The sequence below is a fragment of the Cucurbita moschata genome, unplaced genomic scaffold (genome assembly GCF_002738365.1).
Source record: "Cucurbita moschata cultivar Rifu unplaced genomic scaffold, Cmos_1.0 Cmo_Scf00003, whole genome shotgun sequence".
In the NCBI taxonomy this organism is placed as follows: Eukaryota; Viridiplantae; Streptophyta; class Magnoliopsida; order Cucurbitales; family Cucurbitaceae; genus Cucurbita; species Cucurbita moschata.
In genome coordinates this window covers 4878744-4895946 of record NW_019268519.1, presented here as the reverse complement: position 1 = coordinate 4895946, position 17203 = coordinate 4878744, and the positions used below count along the sequence as shown (strand labels likewise).

Here is a 17203-nt window from a genome sequence, read left to right as displayed (position 1 = left end):
CACCCCCCTTCGAGGCCCAGCATTCTCGCTGGCACTCGTTCCCTTTTCAAATTGACGTGAGACCTCCCAATCCACCCCCTTTGAGGCTCATTGTCCTTACTGGCACACCGCCTTGTGTCCACCCCCTTCAGGGCTTAGCCTCCTTGCTGGCACATCGCCCAATGTCCGACTCTAATACCATTTGTAACAGTTCAAGTCCACCGTTAGCAACTATTTGTCGTCGTTGGGCTTTCCTTTTCAGGCTTCCCCTCAAGGTTTTTAAAATGTGTAGGCTAGAGAGAGGTTTCCACACCCTTATCAAGAATGTCTCGTTCTACTTTCCCTACTCTCCAACCGATGTGAGATCTCACACAAGAATACTCATTATGAATTGCCTTGAACTTGTCCGAACTATAAATTGTTCCAACATGGTCTTAGATTGCAAAAATAACTCAATGTAGAACCACCAACCTCCTCAATAATTTATCTTAGTATTATCCTAAAAATTCAAGCTATTAAGCTTAATCTAGTCCAGTCAGAGATTTGAACTCAAAATTCCACAAACCAAAACTAAAACCAGTTTTCTAGACCTAACTATTGCTTCAAAAGAAGAGGGAAAACCCGTCATCCTCTGATTCTTAATTTTTTAATCTAGGTCAAACTCATTGCAAGGATTAATTATATAAATTTCAGAAACATTTGACAAACAGACGCCTAAGAAACACCAAAGTTTCCCTTCAATTCCTAAAACTAGGAGATCTAAACTCCACAACTAAGCATCGCCTTCCTTCCCTAATTTCCATCCAAGATCAGAAAATCAGAAAACCAGAAATGACATACAAACACAAGATCATGGCAGCCATAACTCCTCAACAATCTCATATAGTAAGTACAGAAACCACAAAGAGAAGTATAGGCTTAAGGATACGCAGAAGCACAAACCATTGGGTGTACATATCGAGCACAACGGTTTTATCGCCGGCAGCATTGACGATGGGCCAGAAAGTGTCCTTGTTGACCTCGGTGACCTGGCCGACGGTAGCTCCGGCAATATCTAAGCTAGAATTGACCTTGAAGGAGCGATTTCCACCGGAAACACCAATGCTCCTGCGACTAGTAACATTCAAGCTCTTTGAACTGAAGCAGCCGCTCTTCGAGTCCGAAAGAGAAGCAATCGGTTGCTTTCCGTCGCAAGGCAACGACGTCGAGGGCCTGATCGACGGCGGAGTGAGAGGGAGACGCAAAGCCATTGAAGAGAGAGAGAGAGAGAGAGAGAGAGAGAGAGAGAGACCGCAAAAAGTTTCCAGAAATGGCGGAGGAGAGGGTGACCCGATGCTGCGGAACAAGACGTCGAGGGAGGAGGTTATTGAAAATACTAATTTACCCTTAGAGTTTGGTGAGCTACGGCAAGTATTGGGGGTGTTTTGGTCATTTATAAAACGTGGATTGTGGTTGAGAATGGGTTGGATGTGAAAAGACTTGCATACCCTTCTTTGATTAGGGGTTAAAGGTAAGTTATGGGGGTAGGAATGTAAATGTGGGCGAACTAAATTTCTCCGTGGCTGCTGAGGGATAATCTAATGGTGACGGGAAGTTAATAAAAAGGAATGATCATTCTCTTGGACGTGTGAAAGTACATTAATACCCTTCAGATGTCTGGTTTCAAAGTGGAATAAGTGGATGCTTTGAGGGTATTGTTTGAAAATGGAAAGTAGTTTCTTTTATGAGAAAAATATATTTGTTTAAAATAATATTACCATTAATTTTAATACTATTTTGAATTACTTATTTTTTCAAAATGTATATTTTTATTGATGGTATGATATTGTTCATTTTGAGCCTAAGTTCTCGGGGCTTTACTTTAGGCTTTTCCAAAAGGTCTCGTACCAATGGAGATGTATTCTTACTTATAAGCCCATGATTATTCTTTAAAATAGTCAACGTGGAACTCCCTCCTAACAATTCTCAACACTAACCCATAAGAGTTAGTAAGGTCAGAGAATACTAATTATTAAAAAAGCGCTTTTCATTCATTAATAATTAATGAATACACATCCATATGAACTAACTCTTTAAAATAAAAAATCTAAAAAATTGAAAATTTTGTAGAATAAATAATAATTATCCCCACTCCCACAACCACAAATACAACCATTTGGTTCAAATCAGCTCTAGATCCATCTTATTCAATAACAAGCCACTAACCAATAACTTCTCTACATCTGTCCTTTTCTTTGTTGTCATTCTGAATTCGGTCGTAGAGAATCACTCCTCACCACCTTATCCACACGATTTTGAGCGATGAAGAATAAAGATTATTTTAAATTATTTTAAATTATAATTTCATTCAAAAAGGTCAATTTTAACTTCTAACTTTTACCTTTCTTGTATTTTAGACTACAAATTAATATATATATATATATATATATATTACATATTTTAAAAATATATAAAAAGATGCTTATTAAATGTAGATAAATAATTTTTTACTAAATACAAACTCTAAAAATATATTTTTTTAAAAATTAAGGGAATTAATATTACTTTTACCATTTTAAGATATTTTTAAAACTCGATACTAACAAACAATTTCGTTCATATACTATAATAATATTTTTAAAATTTTATAAAAAATTTTAAGGATATTTTTGAAACACTCTATAAAGTTTAGGGTTATTTTTTAAACAAAATATTAACCTTTCCATCTAAAATTAAAAGCTATTTTAAAACATTTTTGAAAATTAAAGATATTTTTGAGATGTTTAAAGTCCGTTCTATACAAATATTTTTTTTAACTTTTTGTAAAAAAAATTAAGAATATTAATGAAAATTCTATTTTTTTTATAGGAATTTTAATTGGTTTTAACTAAAATTAAATAGTACTTTTAAAACTTTTTTTAAAATCTAATGGTATTTTTAAGTTTAGAATTATTTATTTATTTATTAATTTAGGCTCAAATTTATAAAATAAGATATAAACTTAAATTGGTTGTAAAAATAAATAATAAAAAAAATGAAAATGAAAAAAAAAAAATAGTAGCAGTTAGAGACTCAAACTGAAACCACAAGTAAGTAATGGCTGGAATCACAATGGGACGGAGAGATGAGTACCTGCGTTTCCTCTCCTTCTCTCGCCGCTGCCTCCGCAGCTGTGTCCGCCGCAGTCTTCCGCCGCAAGAGCCACCATGGCGCCGCCACACTGTTCACTGTTCCTTCTCCTCATTCCCGCCATGCTTTTCCCCTACGAGGCCTGCAATTTTTCTTCGAATCCTTCTCTTTTTCTTTCTTTTTTTCGCGATTTCTCAATGTCTCTGATAGGGCTAGGATTTCTGTTTTGCAGCCGCTGCGAATGATTCGAACAGCACCGATCAATTGACGGCGGAATCCGCTGTTGAAAGATCGGATGCCGATAAGATCGTCGACGGCATGGATTTCGGTGAGCTCTGCAACGAATTTGAGTGCGTTAGTAGCCCCTTGGTTGAATCCACTGCCAGGCAACTTGCTAAAGACATTCTTCAACTTCGTCAAGGAGATCGATCTCTTGGAAATTTCGCAGTCTTTGTCAAGTATAAGGTCTCGAATTTTCTGCTTAATATTGGCTAATTTCATCTACTAATTGTTTTGCAAAATTGGAGGAAGATGATTAAAATTAGTTCAAACGTGAAATGCAGGATCCAATTAGGAAATTCACTGGTCGAGAGAAGTACAAAAGGCAACTCTGGGCAACCAGTGCGCTCGAGAATCCAACTACGGTAAGAAGAATAGTACACTTATGTTCAAGTGTGTGAATTCTCGAATCTCTCACGACTAACTAATTTCTTGAACGTAGTTAGAACACCACGAACTCGAATGAAAATAGTAGTTTAATTTGAAATTAGGTTTCGATGTTATGGATGCATTGTTCTCATCAAAGAAAAGGAAGTTTCTCCACAATTCCTCTGTGTTCGTCCTTTATTTTTATTTATCATTCTTTTTTACTTTAAACCTTTTTTTATTTTAAAAGAATAAATTTTTTCAATAACCATTTTATATTTCTTAAAATTAAGTTGATTTTTTCAATTTTTATCTTATTTTCAATCATGATCTTGATCTTGATTATCGGATTCGAGTAATTTATGTGACTCTTTTTTTCGTTGGATTTGTTTCTGCTTGTTTTTTTTTTTTTTAATGAAAGCTCAGTTTCTTAAAAAATGTTAGGAAAAGAGTTTGTAATTATTAGAGACAACTAATGTTCGAGATGAGCAGTGAAAAGGGCAACTAAACTGTTAATTTGTTCGTTTTTCGTTTTTCGTTTTTCGATCACTAAATGAAAACTTAACTCATACTGTTTGTAACAACAGAGTGTGCAGGAAATGGTGATGGTATCAACAAGCATACTTAACATCAAGTGGACAATCAAAGGGAAACCCAAGTCCTTGGTTGCAGCCATAGGAGGAGACCTGATCATCAAAGTTGATTCACAGTTCACTCTCAACCAAATCAGTGGGCAAGTCATCGAGCACGAAGAGCGTTGGGACGTGTCGAGTTCCTCTGCCGTTTCCCAAGCTTTCTTTTGGGCTTCCCGCTATCTCTTTGCCTCCACGGAGGCAGGGAAAGACTTGGCTGATTCTGTCAGCAACCTCACCGGCCAAGTCTCTACTGAGAAACAGAACTTGGAGATGTTCCCTGATCCTTCTGGTGATCCTAGCAAGGTCAGTGTTCTTAAATATGCTAATTGTTCTTCCCATTTGCACCAATCTAATTTTATTACTCAGCTTCTTGTTTTGAGCTTTCGAAAATATAGCATTGCAAACTATTACTATTACGAGTAGTCTTTTCCGAATCGTGTTTTTTCTCTCAAGTATTTAACTAAAACCTATTTCAAAAACACTTTTACGAGTATAGAACCGAGCCAATACTAAATATTTTCCTCCATAAAGTGCTTATAACTAGACTACTTTTGCTTAATCTATACCCGTTGTTGAATTTTTGTGTGTAGTTCTTTGAAGGCGAGAACAACTTCCAAAGAGATGCATACCAATTTGCACTATTGCTAGCTATCATCTATTTTGTTGTACAGTTTTTGAAGGCAACACTGTAAATGCAACAAAACTAAGGTACGTACGTTCTGTATTATATCCACTCCCTTAAAACGTCATAGTTTATAATTGGTATATTTGTTATTAAGTCAAAGTCAATGTCAAACTATTCGTTATTGTTGTGTAATATATGTAATTATGCCGTTACTATAATGGTTAATTATCTTTAAGAACGAAAAAAGGCAAAAATGTTAAAATGCTTCTAATTTACCTCAAGTTTAATTCTTGAGAATGGCGATAAAAATATTAATTTAGTGTCTTCTACCTGTTGTCGACTAATAATATAACATTAAATCAGTTAATGTTTGTCTGTGAGGTATACCACATTGATATGAATCACGACCAAGGAATTTCCATACCTCAAGGTCCAATTACAAGGATGAGAGCCAAGAAGCTACAACAAACCTTGTACACTTATATTCAAGCTATGGTGAGCTCATCAAAAGAAATTATAGAAGACGTTGGAGACCTCACTTATATCTTGTACAAAGTTGAGCTTCAAGAAAGAGATGCATTAAAATGCATTTTAAGTTGCATTTATTGAACTCAGCTAAATTTATGGAACTAGTCCAAGCATGACTAATAGTGCAATGAATGAAATGTGCTTATTAGTCATCCTTGGGCTAGTTTCGAGTTCATTAAATGCTACTTAAAGTGCGTTTTAATGCATCTCTTTCTTGAATCTCAACTTTGCACAAAGGTCTTCAACGTCTTCTAGAATTTTCTTTGATGAGCTCACCAGAGCTTGAATATAAGTGTACAAGGTTTGTTGTAGCTTCTTGGCTCTCATCCTTGTAATTGGACCTTGAGGTATGGAAATTTCTTGATCGTGGTTCATATCACACCTCTTTCATTTAAGAAGGAATACAAAATTACCATTAAAGCAAACTACAATCATCCCATTATTGCCATTTACAAACATATATTTATCTTGCCATTCCCATATGAATATATTCAAGAAAACAACAAAAGAGGAAGAGAAAGAAGCTATTGGATAAAAAATAGGGTAAAAGCTAACAACAATGGAAGTAGTCTGCCAATCTCTATAATAGATGCTGGTGAAGACAGTCTGTGGGCTCCCACTGTGTAAACTTTTCCTGACTTTTCTTCTCTCAATTTAATCCCTGAAGTGCCTGTGGGTCACCATTTTACTCTTACTTCTTCAGACTTGGATTGAAAATTAACTTAAACATCATCAAATATAAGACACCATAAACATTAAGGTCCCTTTTTAGAGGTCGGAGGTTCAAATACTCCCTCTCCGACCTCTAAAAGAAGAAGAAAATGGTTTGATTATGTATCAATACTCTTTTCATTCTCGCCAGATAAGATATCATACTCTCCAAAAAAAACACTCCATGGTTAGAATATCTTATAAAATATCAATATCGAGACATCAACATATTAGAAAAGTAGCTTTTTGTTTCTGTTTTTTTTTTTTAAATAATGTGTCATTCAATAAACGACTATGTTACTCAATCTAACTGTATAGTATTCAATTCAACTAGTTTGTTCATAAATCTTACCATCACGAAAAATAGTTAATTTTTACATTCAAATAATTAGAAGGAATGGTTTGTTTCCAAAAAGGTGTTGGAAAGTAAACAAATTAAAAGAATGGTTTAGGTTAGAGATTCATTCAGTTTTTCAAGTCATTTAGTCTAAAACCCACAAGAAAATGAGTTTTAAGTTGGAAGAAACTCACAGTTATACTCAATCCAGCCAAGGGTCTGATTTTCAAGATTGTAGTAAATCAACTTGTTTTGAAGAACCAAATCTGCAATTCAAAGCCATTAAAAGGAAGTCAAGCTAAGAATATATATATATATATATATATATATATATATATAGAACATGGAAGTTTAGCATTGTGAAATATACCTCCCAAGAGAGTGACCTCACGTCCATCTCTGGATTGAGTCCCACTATTCTGCCATCCAACGCACCACATATCATCCTGCATACCCCAAACAATAAAAAAAACCTTCTCAATTCGTACTTCTGATTTTAGTTCTTTTGTTTTTATAATTTATGTTTGTGACACTCACATTCTCATCTTGTTTTGAAAACTAATTGGCTACACATCTTCACACGCTCATTAAAGTTTCGAAAGCAAAGAGAGATTAGAGAAATTAGAATTCTTTGACTTTCTCTTCCTTAGCAGTCAACCAAGTACTGTTCTTTTAGTTACTTTTGTTGAACTTTTGATGGTTATTGAATGAAAATTTGAGTTGATTTCCAAAAGATGAACAAATCCTATCCTCTGTAACGACCCAGATTCACTGCTAGCAAATATTGTCCTCTTTGGGCTTTTCCTTTCGGGCTTCCCCTCAAGGCTTTAAAACGCGTCTGCTAGGGAAAGGTTTCCACACCCTTATAAATAGTGCTCTGTTCTCCTCCCCAACCAATGTGGGACATCACATAGACAGTCAAAATGTTAACAAAAAGCAGAATACTTACACGAATCTGAAAGAGATACTCGTGTGGGTAGACTATCAAGGTTAGGGACTCCACGAAGAGAAGTGTTACTAATGGAAATCCATCGTCCACACTGCAACAGTACAAACCAAACAGTCAAACAGTTGAAAACAGTGACAACATTTTTCCCTTCAACAAACAAACTGAGTAAAAGTTTCTATGAAAATTTATTCGAAGAGGTTGTCACAATCGAACAAGAAGTTTTTTATTGCTAGATGTACGAGAAAAAAACTGTTATTAGAAAACAGTCACATTATAGCGATCTCATTCAATACTTTTTCTCTACTGCCTACGACATTTTCAACCAAATATTTTTTCCGGACCACATTCAAACTTTTTTCAATCAAATCTCTCTTTTCAAATGTCATGTTCTTTCTCAAACCTCAATCCTCCAAATGAAAAGGATGGTATAAAAATCACAATCCTTTTTCCTCATAGTTATTAGGCTGATAGAGTTCTTGATTTGGTCACAGTCAGGTGGGGGTTCCTAAACCAAAAAAACATAAAGAATAGGCATTTGATTGAAAAATATTTAACATCAACCAAATCGAACTGTTACAACACAAAGAGTACTGTATACTTCAAAGATCAGATGATACAATTAGATGTAGAAATACTAAACAAGGATAAGGGAAAGCATCTTACTTCTCATCATACTTAAAACAAGTAAACTGGTGGTCAACTGTACGTAGTTTCAGGCCAGGTTGGGCTCCCAAGATCTGCAAAATACATGTTTAGAAAAAATAAATTTGGACTTGAGTGCAAAAAAGCTTACATAAAAAGGGGCTGAAATTTGAAACTAATACCTTCTGCATCAATGGGTGGTAAATGTGCCCAGGAAGATAAGCCAGTGTTGTGCCACTGTCAATGATTGCTTCTCTTCTATATTCAGTTTCAAATAGTCCAACAGGAAGATCAAGAGTGGTCTCTCCTACCTTAACTCCATTCAGAACAACATTGTAATGAACCCTGACATTTGTAGATGTTTAGAAGACAGCTAAATTCTTATCCCACAAGAAGCAAACTTAAGAGAGGAGAAAAAAAACGTTGTTAACTAAGCCAATTTTGGAAGACGAGGATTTTTCGACTTCGAATAGTAAACACAACCGAACGATGACATAATATAGTTACTGGATAAGTGTTAGTTGATTTGGCATGATGTAGCAGACATATGGGAAATGGGGAGCAGCTAGAGGTAGCGTGGAGTGGGAGCTCAGGTCAGGAGGACCAGTGAACAGGGGCGCGGGGGACGGACAAGAAATGGCTCTAAAGAAAGCTATTTTGGTTCCCAATGTTTCTCCACGCCCAACGAGATGCCTCAACCTCGGGATGCTTTACTCTTAACCCGACAAGGTTCTAAGATGGAGCTTAACCTGAGTCTCGGTTAAGAATGTTATAAAGAAAGATGACGAACCTTGCATATGGAGAAATGAAGGGACTCGTACGAACATACCGTCCTCTTAAAGCAACTTATCGAACTCCTATCAGTTTTGGAATCTTAACTAGACTCGTCAAAGGAGGTGCAAAATATGATAGATAATGAGGTAAGTAAGCAGGTTACAACAAATAAGATTTGGAGCTAGAATACACATACTGATGAGGTATCACTGGTGTGGTTTTCACTGTTGGTTCCACTACATCTCCAATGGCAAAGATCCCACCCCCTGATACACTATCCAAGCAGTGTGCAAAAATCTTCTTCACCTTCCCAGAGGCAGCCAACTGAGAAATGATAGATGAATTTGCCTGTCCAAAACCAATTATCCCATCGAGCGCCTCAGACGCCGTACCAAGCTCCCCAGATTGCTTAGTTGCACACCTAAACCACATAAGTCAACTTGAGATGAAGAAGTAAAAGCAGCAGCATAGCTAATTGAACTTGTATGATCTTAAGCTCTTTTCCAAGTTTAAGGAGATTAAGAGTATATTAACCATTGGATTAGATAAGAAGCCATATTTCGGAACTGCCCATCAAAAAACAAAAACCATAGCTAAGTCCAAATGAAGCTAGACACATTATATTTCTCGAGTTGGAAGGATTTCAAGAGCTAAAGTATGGGACTCAAACCACCGCCCTCTCAGTCGAGGTCAAGAGTTTATGTCTTAATCAGTTGAGACAAGTCAGATTGTTCATAAGTTTATCCAAATGCAAAAAACCACAAAAATTAAAGTATACCTTTTATGCAAACTAGAAGATCAAAACCAAGGAAACGACAAGGAATTACCCAAATTCTATACTGCCATTAGTTACAGTAGTTTGATGGTTTCCAACAACTTGTTGGAGATGAATATAATCCTTCACAAAATCTCCAGTTGTTGCACTTCCATCTCCATAGATAATTGTATATCTGCAGAGCATATCTGGTTTGCAATCCCGGATCGTACTACCGCCGTACATGGCCGAGCAAGATGATTGATCACAAGTAATAAATTTCGCAGTGCTAGAGCCCTTTGGATCAAAAAGTCTCAACTCCACCTGTAAGTGAACAATCAAAGGTTATTTTTCAATCAACCAATTTACACAAATTCCAGTGTTGAAGAACATACATCAATATCACTTTTCTCAGGACAATTGCTGCAGCCCATACAGTTCACCCATAGAACGTCACTCCCTGTATCCACTTGCACATAGTAATCGTTTGGAGGAGTTCCAAGGCCAATTCTGGCGAAGAATAACCTTTATGATTTAACAAAACAAACAATTTAACATCCCAAGTGCATAGAGCAGTTAACAGGAAAGATAAGGGGAGGGGTAAACATAAACTACAACCTTTTGTTCGGATTTCTATCTCGTCCCTAGATTTGAAAATCTATCGGTTTAATCTCTAATCTTTGAAAAAAAGGTTCTCAATGGTCTCGAGAGAAAAATTCTTTTCTCTTCGTCCCTAGTACGATAAAGTGGATATCTTATTAACTGTTGAGTGATTGGATAAGAAACAGGTATCTTAATTGCTGAGCTAAACTCATATCAATACGAACACGTTTTCGTGATGGTTATATCATCCTAGGGTAGCTAGTCATTAGTTTGGGGTAGCGATTATATTATATCAAAAATATAATATGTTCATACTAACTCATGAACCAGCCCCCATCTCCCCCATTACACAACAATGTAAGTCTTCATGAAACCAGCTTGAAGAGACCAAAGGATCACATCCCACAAACAAAATTTATCACCAAAACCATCTCATCTGAGATCAAAATACAGGAAATATATGTTCATAATAAGATGAATATGATGAGAGAAATGGCTAACCCTGTTTCAGCAGGTTGTCCGTTGCCTCCCAGTTCGAGATCAACGATAGAGAGAAGCCTACCATGGCGACGAACATCATGAGACCTCAATTCATTCAGTGTCTTCTCTCGACCCTTAAACTTATGCTGCACTTCAAACACCAAATTGCAGGACCCAGGTAAGCAAAATGATAACAAGATGAAACCCACCAAAAGTTCTTGCCGGAGGACCATAATGGCGGCCACTTTCAGACGATTTGGACCCAAACCCAGGTCCTAAATTCTTATTAGATATCAATTTCTACAATGTTTCTTTTGCAGATTCAAAAATGAAGCTCCTTACCTTTCCCTTTGAAGGATCAACGAAAGGAAAAAGGGAAAGGTATTGACAGCGACAAATCAATTGGCAAAATAAACGAAATGGAGAGAGGGATCCGCGATTCTAACGGCAAATGAGATGATTAATGGTAAGAAATTTAGAGAAAGAACAACAAACGTTTAGTTTTTTTGGTTGCTGTTGTTGTTTCTCTCTCTCTCTGTATCTGTTTTTGAAGAGAGAGATTGTTGGTTTATGCCTCGATTTCTCTTTCTCTAACACAGGAATTCATCGGCATTTCCTCCATTGGACGTTACATATCGACGTTGCTCCAAAAATGGGGTCATTCAATTATGGGTAAAAGAAGGCTTAAAGTTTGATATACAATTCTTGTCTGATGAATGGAATAAGTGAACTGGAAGAACGGCAACAGTTGTTCGGTAAATGGAAAAGAATGTCTTTCAAAGAAAAATGTGGAAAGGAATGAGAAGGAAGTTTGTTATTGTGAGACAAATGTTTGGGGGTAGGAGTTAATCAACCAACATTTCACCATCAAATATTTCCATTTTTGGTATGTAAATATATCGTGTTTGGTACAGTACGTAGCCAATAATTAGAGACGCGGGGTGTCACAACTATATTATAAAGAGAGTCTCACGTCGAGTCAAATAAAGAAGTTATCATCGAGTCACACAAGGGCCAATATATTAAAATGTCATGACGCGACTGAGGAGAACGATGTATCATCCAACACACTATATAACGTGTGCATTGAAGAGGAAATGAGGCATAAGCAAGATAGGGACAACGAGTAGAAATGAGCGTCACAAATAGGCTTTTTGAAGAGTTGGGTTAGGGTCCTGGGCCTTAATCTGGAACTAGAGTAAGTTCATCCCTATAAAATATGAAAGTTCGCCAAATTTGGTGTTAATTGGACATCAGACAGACGCTCCATGACACTGTATTTCTGATTGTCAAAATCATGTCTATACCTAGCAATTTAGAAATGCCTCTAAATGTACTTGAGGTGGAGACATGGTGTGAGCTCTCCACCACTCTTGGGACATGTGGCCTAAGTGAGCTACCATGTAGCACATGTGTGTCATAGTGAAGGCAAGCGTTGCGAGACGAGTGTCTCAGGTGACTTCCTTTGAAATAAATTTTTCAAAGGTAGTACCGGACGACACGGGTGTGTCGGTATTACACCCCAGCCCATACATATCAGATACGGTGTCCGTAAATGATATGACATGGGCACAAGAGGCCCAATACCTCTATTGAACTGGGATATATGGATGTTCGGAATGTCCCAATAGTTTGAGAACAGGAATGGATTATTTTTCCTTTTGAACGTTAATTTTATTAGACAGATTAAAATACCACCTGAGAACTCGTTGCATTTTATTAGTTCTAACATCTTCCCCGTGGTGAGTTCATTCGTGTCACCGCACAATTTGAATCCTCCATAATTGACGATAAGTTTATAAAAATTTAAAATTTAAAATCTAAATTGATATAATTACTGATTCAATTCTACACATCAAAAGACACCTTAAAAAGGAGACAAAGACATACAAGTAAATTACCTTAAAACATTCACAGAATTGTCAATAAAACAAGAACAAACCCAGAAACCAACGCCAAAAGCCTTTTGAAACGGCACCCTGACCTTCCTTCTGCCCCTCCCATATTTGCCTCTATCATTATGTCAAACCTACAACTCCCAAAGCTTGGATCACTATTGGTCACTGTTGACAACCCTGAAAACTTGCAGGCATCCTCTGCCTGATTGCTCCTCTGGTAATAACTGTTAAACGCATACGAGATGTTCGACCGAGCGTCTAACCCCGAACAAGACGTCCCATAACCAAGGCTGGTGCAATCAGCATGGTAACACGCATAGCTAACACTCGGCGCAACCTGTGAATCTTCAAGGTGAGCAGATGGCTTCATCACACACCATTTTCGTTTCAAATACCGCACGCCTTTGGCTCCGACCAATGATCCATTGTTCGAATTTCCAAGGCTGAGCTGATATTTTGGTTGACCGTCGTAGTAGAATACGCCCCAATGACGTTCGAAGTTTCCTGGATCAATGCTCTTTGAGTCTTCATCAATAAGACTGAATAAGTAGGCATCAATTGGACCTGGCCTCATTGGTGTTCCTTTCCCACCTAATATGTGTGACATGAAGCCTTGATTGAACCGTTGAGCGTAGATGGGGTTGGCATTCCGATCCCCGTCTGTTGGCCAACCGATCTCCCCGACTATGATCGGTAAGTTTCCAAAGCCATTCTTTTGAAGCGCCCACACAAGGGTGTCGTAATTTGCATCGAACATGTTGAAATACGATGTCTGGCCATCGACTAAGGGTGATGCATTGCCATCAAAGAAAGCATATTCAACAGGGAAGTTGGGGGTGGAATAAAGACTGATGAAGGGGTAAATGTTCACGGTGAATGGAGAACCGGTATCGCTCAAAAACTTGACAATGGCGAGCATCAAATCGTGTATATCAGCTCGGAAGTTGCCGCCCGATGGAAACGTAGTTGAGCTTTCGTAGACATCGGCGTTTAGCGGAACGGTTACCTTTACTTGGTTTCCTAGATTAGCTTTTAGTAAGGCTCTCTGGATGTTCTGCAGAGCAGGAAAGGTTGTACTAAGAAAGCTGCCATTGTAAGTGGACAAGAAAGGCTCATTCCCTACAGCAACATACCTGAAAGTTCATAATTAACATGGTGACTTGAAAAGAAATCAAGGGATGCATTACAATTTAAACAGGTACTTTCCCACTTAGTCAGCTTAAGAATTGGAAGATTTCTGCCTTTGGTTAAAATTTTTACGAACAATCACCGATGGAAATGAGGGAGTTGTAACGGCCCAAGTCCACTGTTACAAATGGTATCAGAGCTAGACACCAGTTGTTGGGCTCCCATGGGAGTGGATTGTGAGATCCCACATCGGTTGGGAGGAAAACAAAACATTCTTTATAAGGGTGTGGAAACCTCGCCTTAGAAGACGTGTTTTACAAACCTTGAGGGGAAGACCAAAGAGAACAATATCTGCTAGTCTCAGGCTTGGACTGTTACCAGAGTAGTCTCAAGCTACACCCGTAAACCAGGCCCCTCCAACCCTAGTTTTAAAAAAAATAAAAGAAAGGGGCATACAAAAAGAGAACCCACGAAAGGAGGAGGCACACTACTCGATCGGCCTCTAATCAAGCAAAATAAGACCGAAGGTGTAACAGCTCAAGCCCACCGCTAGCTGATATTGTCCTCTTTGGGTTTTCTCTTTTGGGCTTCCCCTCAAAGTTTTTAAAACGTGTTTGCTAGGAAGATGTTTCTGCACCCTTATAAAGAATGCTTCATTCTCCTCCCCAACCGACGCGGGATCTCACAGAAGGGATAATTACAAAAAGGCCACCGAAACTCGAGAGAAACATGAAATTCATTGGAAGAGAACCCCTTCCACTTAATCTAATCCAAAAGTGTATAGAATCCCATCACATGAATAAAGCTTTAAACTGTGCAAGTGCAGAGCTGATCATGGCCCTGTTGTAGTGTAAACTGACTCCAAATGTTAGGAAAGAACAAGATTGTCACCTCCTCTGCCCCAAGCTGAACAGCAGAATTGTGGAGTTCTATGTGCTTTCTCTGGAGAAACAGTGGTAAGGTCCTTACCTACCGGATCATTCAAGAACCCAATTCTAGGAAACTGACAGATAAAAGATGGTAAATGCAGTAGAATAACTACAGATTTCGAGGGCAGTTCTTCAAACTTGAGATCCCACATCGATTGGAGAGGGGAACGACATCGATGAGGAGGAGAGCGAAACATTCTTTTTAAGGGTGTGGAAACTTCTCCCTAGCAACGCATTTTAAAAACCTTGAGGAGAAGTTCGAAAGGAAAAGCTCAAAGAGGACAATATCTGCTAGCAGTAGGCTTGGGCTGTTACAAATGGTATCGGAGCCAAACACCAGGCGATGTGTCAACGAAGAGGCTGAGCTCCGAAGGGGGTGGACACGAGGCAGTGTGCCAGCAAGGACACTGGACCCCAAAGAGGGAGTGGATTGAGGTATCCCATCTATTAGAGAAAGGAACCAATGTCAGCAAGGACGCTGGGCCCCAAAGGGGGGTGGATTATGAGATCCCACATCGGTTAGGGAGGAGAACAAAACATTCCTTAGAAGGGTGTGAAGAACTCTCCCTCAGAAACGCGTTTTAAAATCCTTGAAGAACCCTGGCCCCAAAGGGGGGTGGATTGTGAGGTCCCACATCGGTTGGGGAGGAGAACGAAACATTCCTTATAAGGGTGCAGAGAACTCTCCCTTAAGAGACGCATTTTAAAAACCTTGAAGTGCCCTAGCCCCAAAGGGAGGTGGATTGTAAGATCCCATATCAGTTGGAGGGGAGAATGAAACATTCTTTATAAGAGTATGAAAACCTCTCCCTAATAGACGCGTTTAAAAACCTTGAGGAGAATCCCGAACGAAAAATATTGGATTCTCTACCCCATTAACCTATAAAAAAATATTGGATAGGTCACTTTAAAAAGAAGACATGTTATATAGGTGCCACTTTATTTATTCCCATTGTCCACTTCATTCTACCCTTTGTCTTCCCCATCATTACCTCAAAAAGTGACACATGCAAACTACCTTGTTTTAGAATGTAAGTGAATAAAGTAAACAATTCCCCTCCAAATCCAACACTAAACCCTTCAAAAACATGAAATTCTCTTTACAAAACTGAAGAACATAGCAAAGAAAGCACCAAATCACAGTGAAAATCATCTCAATCATTAAAGATAAGGCCTAAATTTTCATAATCAACACACAAGAAAGCAGCTCTACAGATCAAAACAAGCCATGAAAGCAAGAAAAAAAGCGAGGAAAATAAGGAAAACTCACCTGATGTTCACATTGTTGTCGGAAATATGAACAGAGACATTCTTAGAAACCCATTTCTCAGCTGCTTTTTCACTGTTTGCTAAAGTGGATAGCATATCATTAGGAATCCCAACCATTACTTCAATCCCAGTTTTCCCCAAAGCTCTAAGAGTTCCATAATCAGCATCAAATAGCTTCACTTTTTGAATCTGATTATCCCTTAGCATCCCAACGACTGTCTCTGGAGGCAGTGGATGAGACGACTGAGTACCCCAGTTGGCACCTATGGCTACCACAGAACAAACCATAGATATCAACGAAAGCAAACCAACGGAGACGTGCAAGAAACAGCAACCCATTTTGCTGTTCATCATTTCCAGATGACCCAAAAGAAAGAACAAGAAAGTGGTAAAGAATCTTTAGAGGTAAAAGTGAAATCCACTAGGAATCACAAAGGGGGAGGAGATGGTTAAATTCCCTTTTCAGCTCAGGGGAAGTTCAAAAACAACATAACACAGTAATTTCAGCTAGAAAAACAGGAAGAATCCGCCATTAAAGGGGGAAAAGAAGATCAAAATTACCCAAACACAGAAAACCCATCTCAAAAAAAGTGAAACCGAAGCGAAATCGAGCTTATTGGAACCTGTATCGACCCAGTAAAGAGAAGGGTTGTTGTTATGGCGGTGCAAGAGAGAGGGGAAAGTGAAAAATAAATGAGAGAGGCATTGGTAAAAGAACAACAGTGACTGAAATTGAAGAAGCGAGGATTATGAATCAGCTGGGGATGTCGGATAGTGAAGCATCTTTGTTGGGTCAGCCATGGCTGGCATTGCATTAGTGGCAGTGGGCAGCTGCTTTTTCGGACAGGACCACTTGGAACAATATTCAGAAATGGAAATCCATTTATAATTTTTATTTTTCTATTTTTACTTTTTACTTTTTTACCGTATCTATTACCCTACATATCATCTTTACTATATTACTAAAAACTTTTTTACTTTAATCCCATCGGTTAAAATTTCATAATTTATGTTCTTTTCCAATAAATATATTTTTTAGGTAAGTTTTTTTAACCGACTATGAAAAAGATATTTTTTTTTTTTTTTGCCGTATTGTATCTTACCTGTTAAGAATAGGATATTTTTTATACTCGATAATAATTGAATATTTTTCTTTTTAAAGTGCTCGTTTTAATTTTGAGACTATTTTACTTTTTTAGCTTTCAAAAT

General features: G+C 37.8%; 4 protein-coding genes across 7 annotated transcripts in view; 1 reads left to right on the top strand and 3 right to left on the bottom strand.

The window, feature by feature from the left end:
• Positions 1-1315, bottom strand: part of LOC111441192 (thioredoxin F-type, chloroplastic-like) — a 3239-nt gene extending 1924 nt beyond the window's left edge. The window contains exon 1 of the mRNA XM_023078157.1: positions 922-1315. Within this exon, the coding sequence (XP_022933925.1) occupies positions 922-1229 (308 nt within the window). The 5' untranslated portion in view covers positions 1230-1315. The remainder of the gene's footprint in view (positions 1-921) is intronic.
• A 1727-nt stretch (positions 1316-3042) lies between these two features.
• On the top strand, positions 3043-11565 carry LOC111441188. Of its 2 annotated transcripts, XR_002710093.1 has the most exons (8): positions 3043-3227; positions 3320-3552; positions 3651-3731; positions 4320-4670; positions 4958-5075; positions 10805-10948; positions 11091-11236; positions 11370-11565. XR_002710093.1 is itself a non-coding variant. In XM_023078154.1 (5 exons), exons 1-5 carry the CDS (start codon positions 3083-3085, stop codon positions 5057-5059), a joined length of 912 nt encoding a protein of 303 aa, XP_022933922.1. In that variant the 5' UTR covers positions 3043-3082; the 3' UTR covers positions 5060-5254. The 2 variants fall into 2 exon arrangements, 1 of the variants encoding a protein (XP_022933922.1); XM_023078154.1 differs by lacking the exons at positions 10805-10948; positions 11091-11236; positions 11370-11565 and having other exon boundaries at positions 4958-5254.
• Positions 5989-11098, bottom strand: LOC111441187 (aspartic proteinase-like protein 2). 3 transcript variants are annotated; one of them, XM_023078151.1, is made up of 10 exons: positions 10792-11098; positions 10083-10212; positions 9761-10011; positions 9130-9354; positions 8342-8504; positions 8181-8254; positions 7518-7608; positions 6939-7014; positions 6763-6834; positions 5989-6190 (listed from the first exon to the last, which is right to left on the bottom strand). In XM_023078151.1, the coding sequence occupies exons 1-10, from the start codon at positions 11001-11003 to the stop codon at positions 6045-6047; spliced, it is 1440 nt and encodes a 479-aa protein (XP_022933919.1). In that variant the 5' UTR covers positions 11004-11098; the 3' UTR covers positions 5989-6044. The 3 variants fall into 3 exon arrangements, with proteins under 3 accessions (XP_022933919.1, XP_022933920.1, XP_022933921.1); XM_023078152.1 differs by having other exon boundaries at positions 10083-10197; XM_023078153.1 differs by lacking the exon at positions 6939-7014 and having other exon boundaries at positions 6101-6190.
• A 1000-nt stretch (positions 11566-12565) lies between the features above and the next one.
• LOC111433399 (glucan endo-1,3-beta-glucosidase 6-like) lies at positions 12566-16804 on the bottom strand. The gene is made up of 2 exons (XM_023070454.1): positions 15996-16804; positions 12566-13801 (listed from the first exon to the last, which is right to left on the bottom strand). Exons 1-2 carry the CDS (start codon positions 16346-16348, stop codon positions 12682-12684), a joined length of 1473 nt encoding a protein of 490 aa, XP_022926222.1. The 5' UTR covers positions 16349-16804; the 3' UTR covers positions 12566-12681.
• Between the last annotated feature and the right edge of the window lie 399 nt (positions 16805-17203).

Bases quoted from the DNA above. Each gene is read 5' to 3' on its own strand.
- LOC111441187 (XM_023078151.1), bottom strand. From the start codon at position 11,003: ATGGTCCTCCGGCAAGAACTTTTGGTGGGTTTCATCTTGTTATCATTT. The intron at 9,355-9,760 runs GTAATTCCTTGT...TATGTGGTTTAG, and splicing joins AATGGCAGTATAGAATTTGG to GTGTGCAACTAAGCAATCTG. The intron at 6,191-6,762 runs GTGAGTTTCTTC...GGTGACCCACAG, and splicing joins TGGCTGGATTGAGTATAACT to GCACTTCAGGGATTAAATTG.
- LOC111433399 (XM_023070454.1), bottom strand. From the start codon at position 16,348: ATGATGAACAGCAAAATGGGTTGCTGTTTCTTGCACGTCTCCGTTGGT. The intron at 13,802-15,995 runs GTGAGTTTTCCT...ATGAACTTTCAG, and splicing joins GACAACAATGTGAACATCAG to GTATGTTGCTGTAGGGAATG.
- LOC111441188 (XM_023078154.1), top strand. From the start codon at position 3,083: ATGAGTACCTGCGTTTCCTCTCCTTCTCTCGCCGCTGCCTCCGCAGCT. The intron at 3,228-3,319 runs GCCTGCAATTTT...TCTGTTTTGCAG, and splicing joins CCATGCTTTTCCCCTACGAG to CCGCTGCGAATGATTCGAAC. The intron at 3,553-3,650 runs GTCTCGAATTTT...CGTGAAATGCAG, and splicing joins CAGTCTTTGTCAAGTATAAG to GATCCAATTAGGAAATTCAC.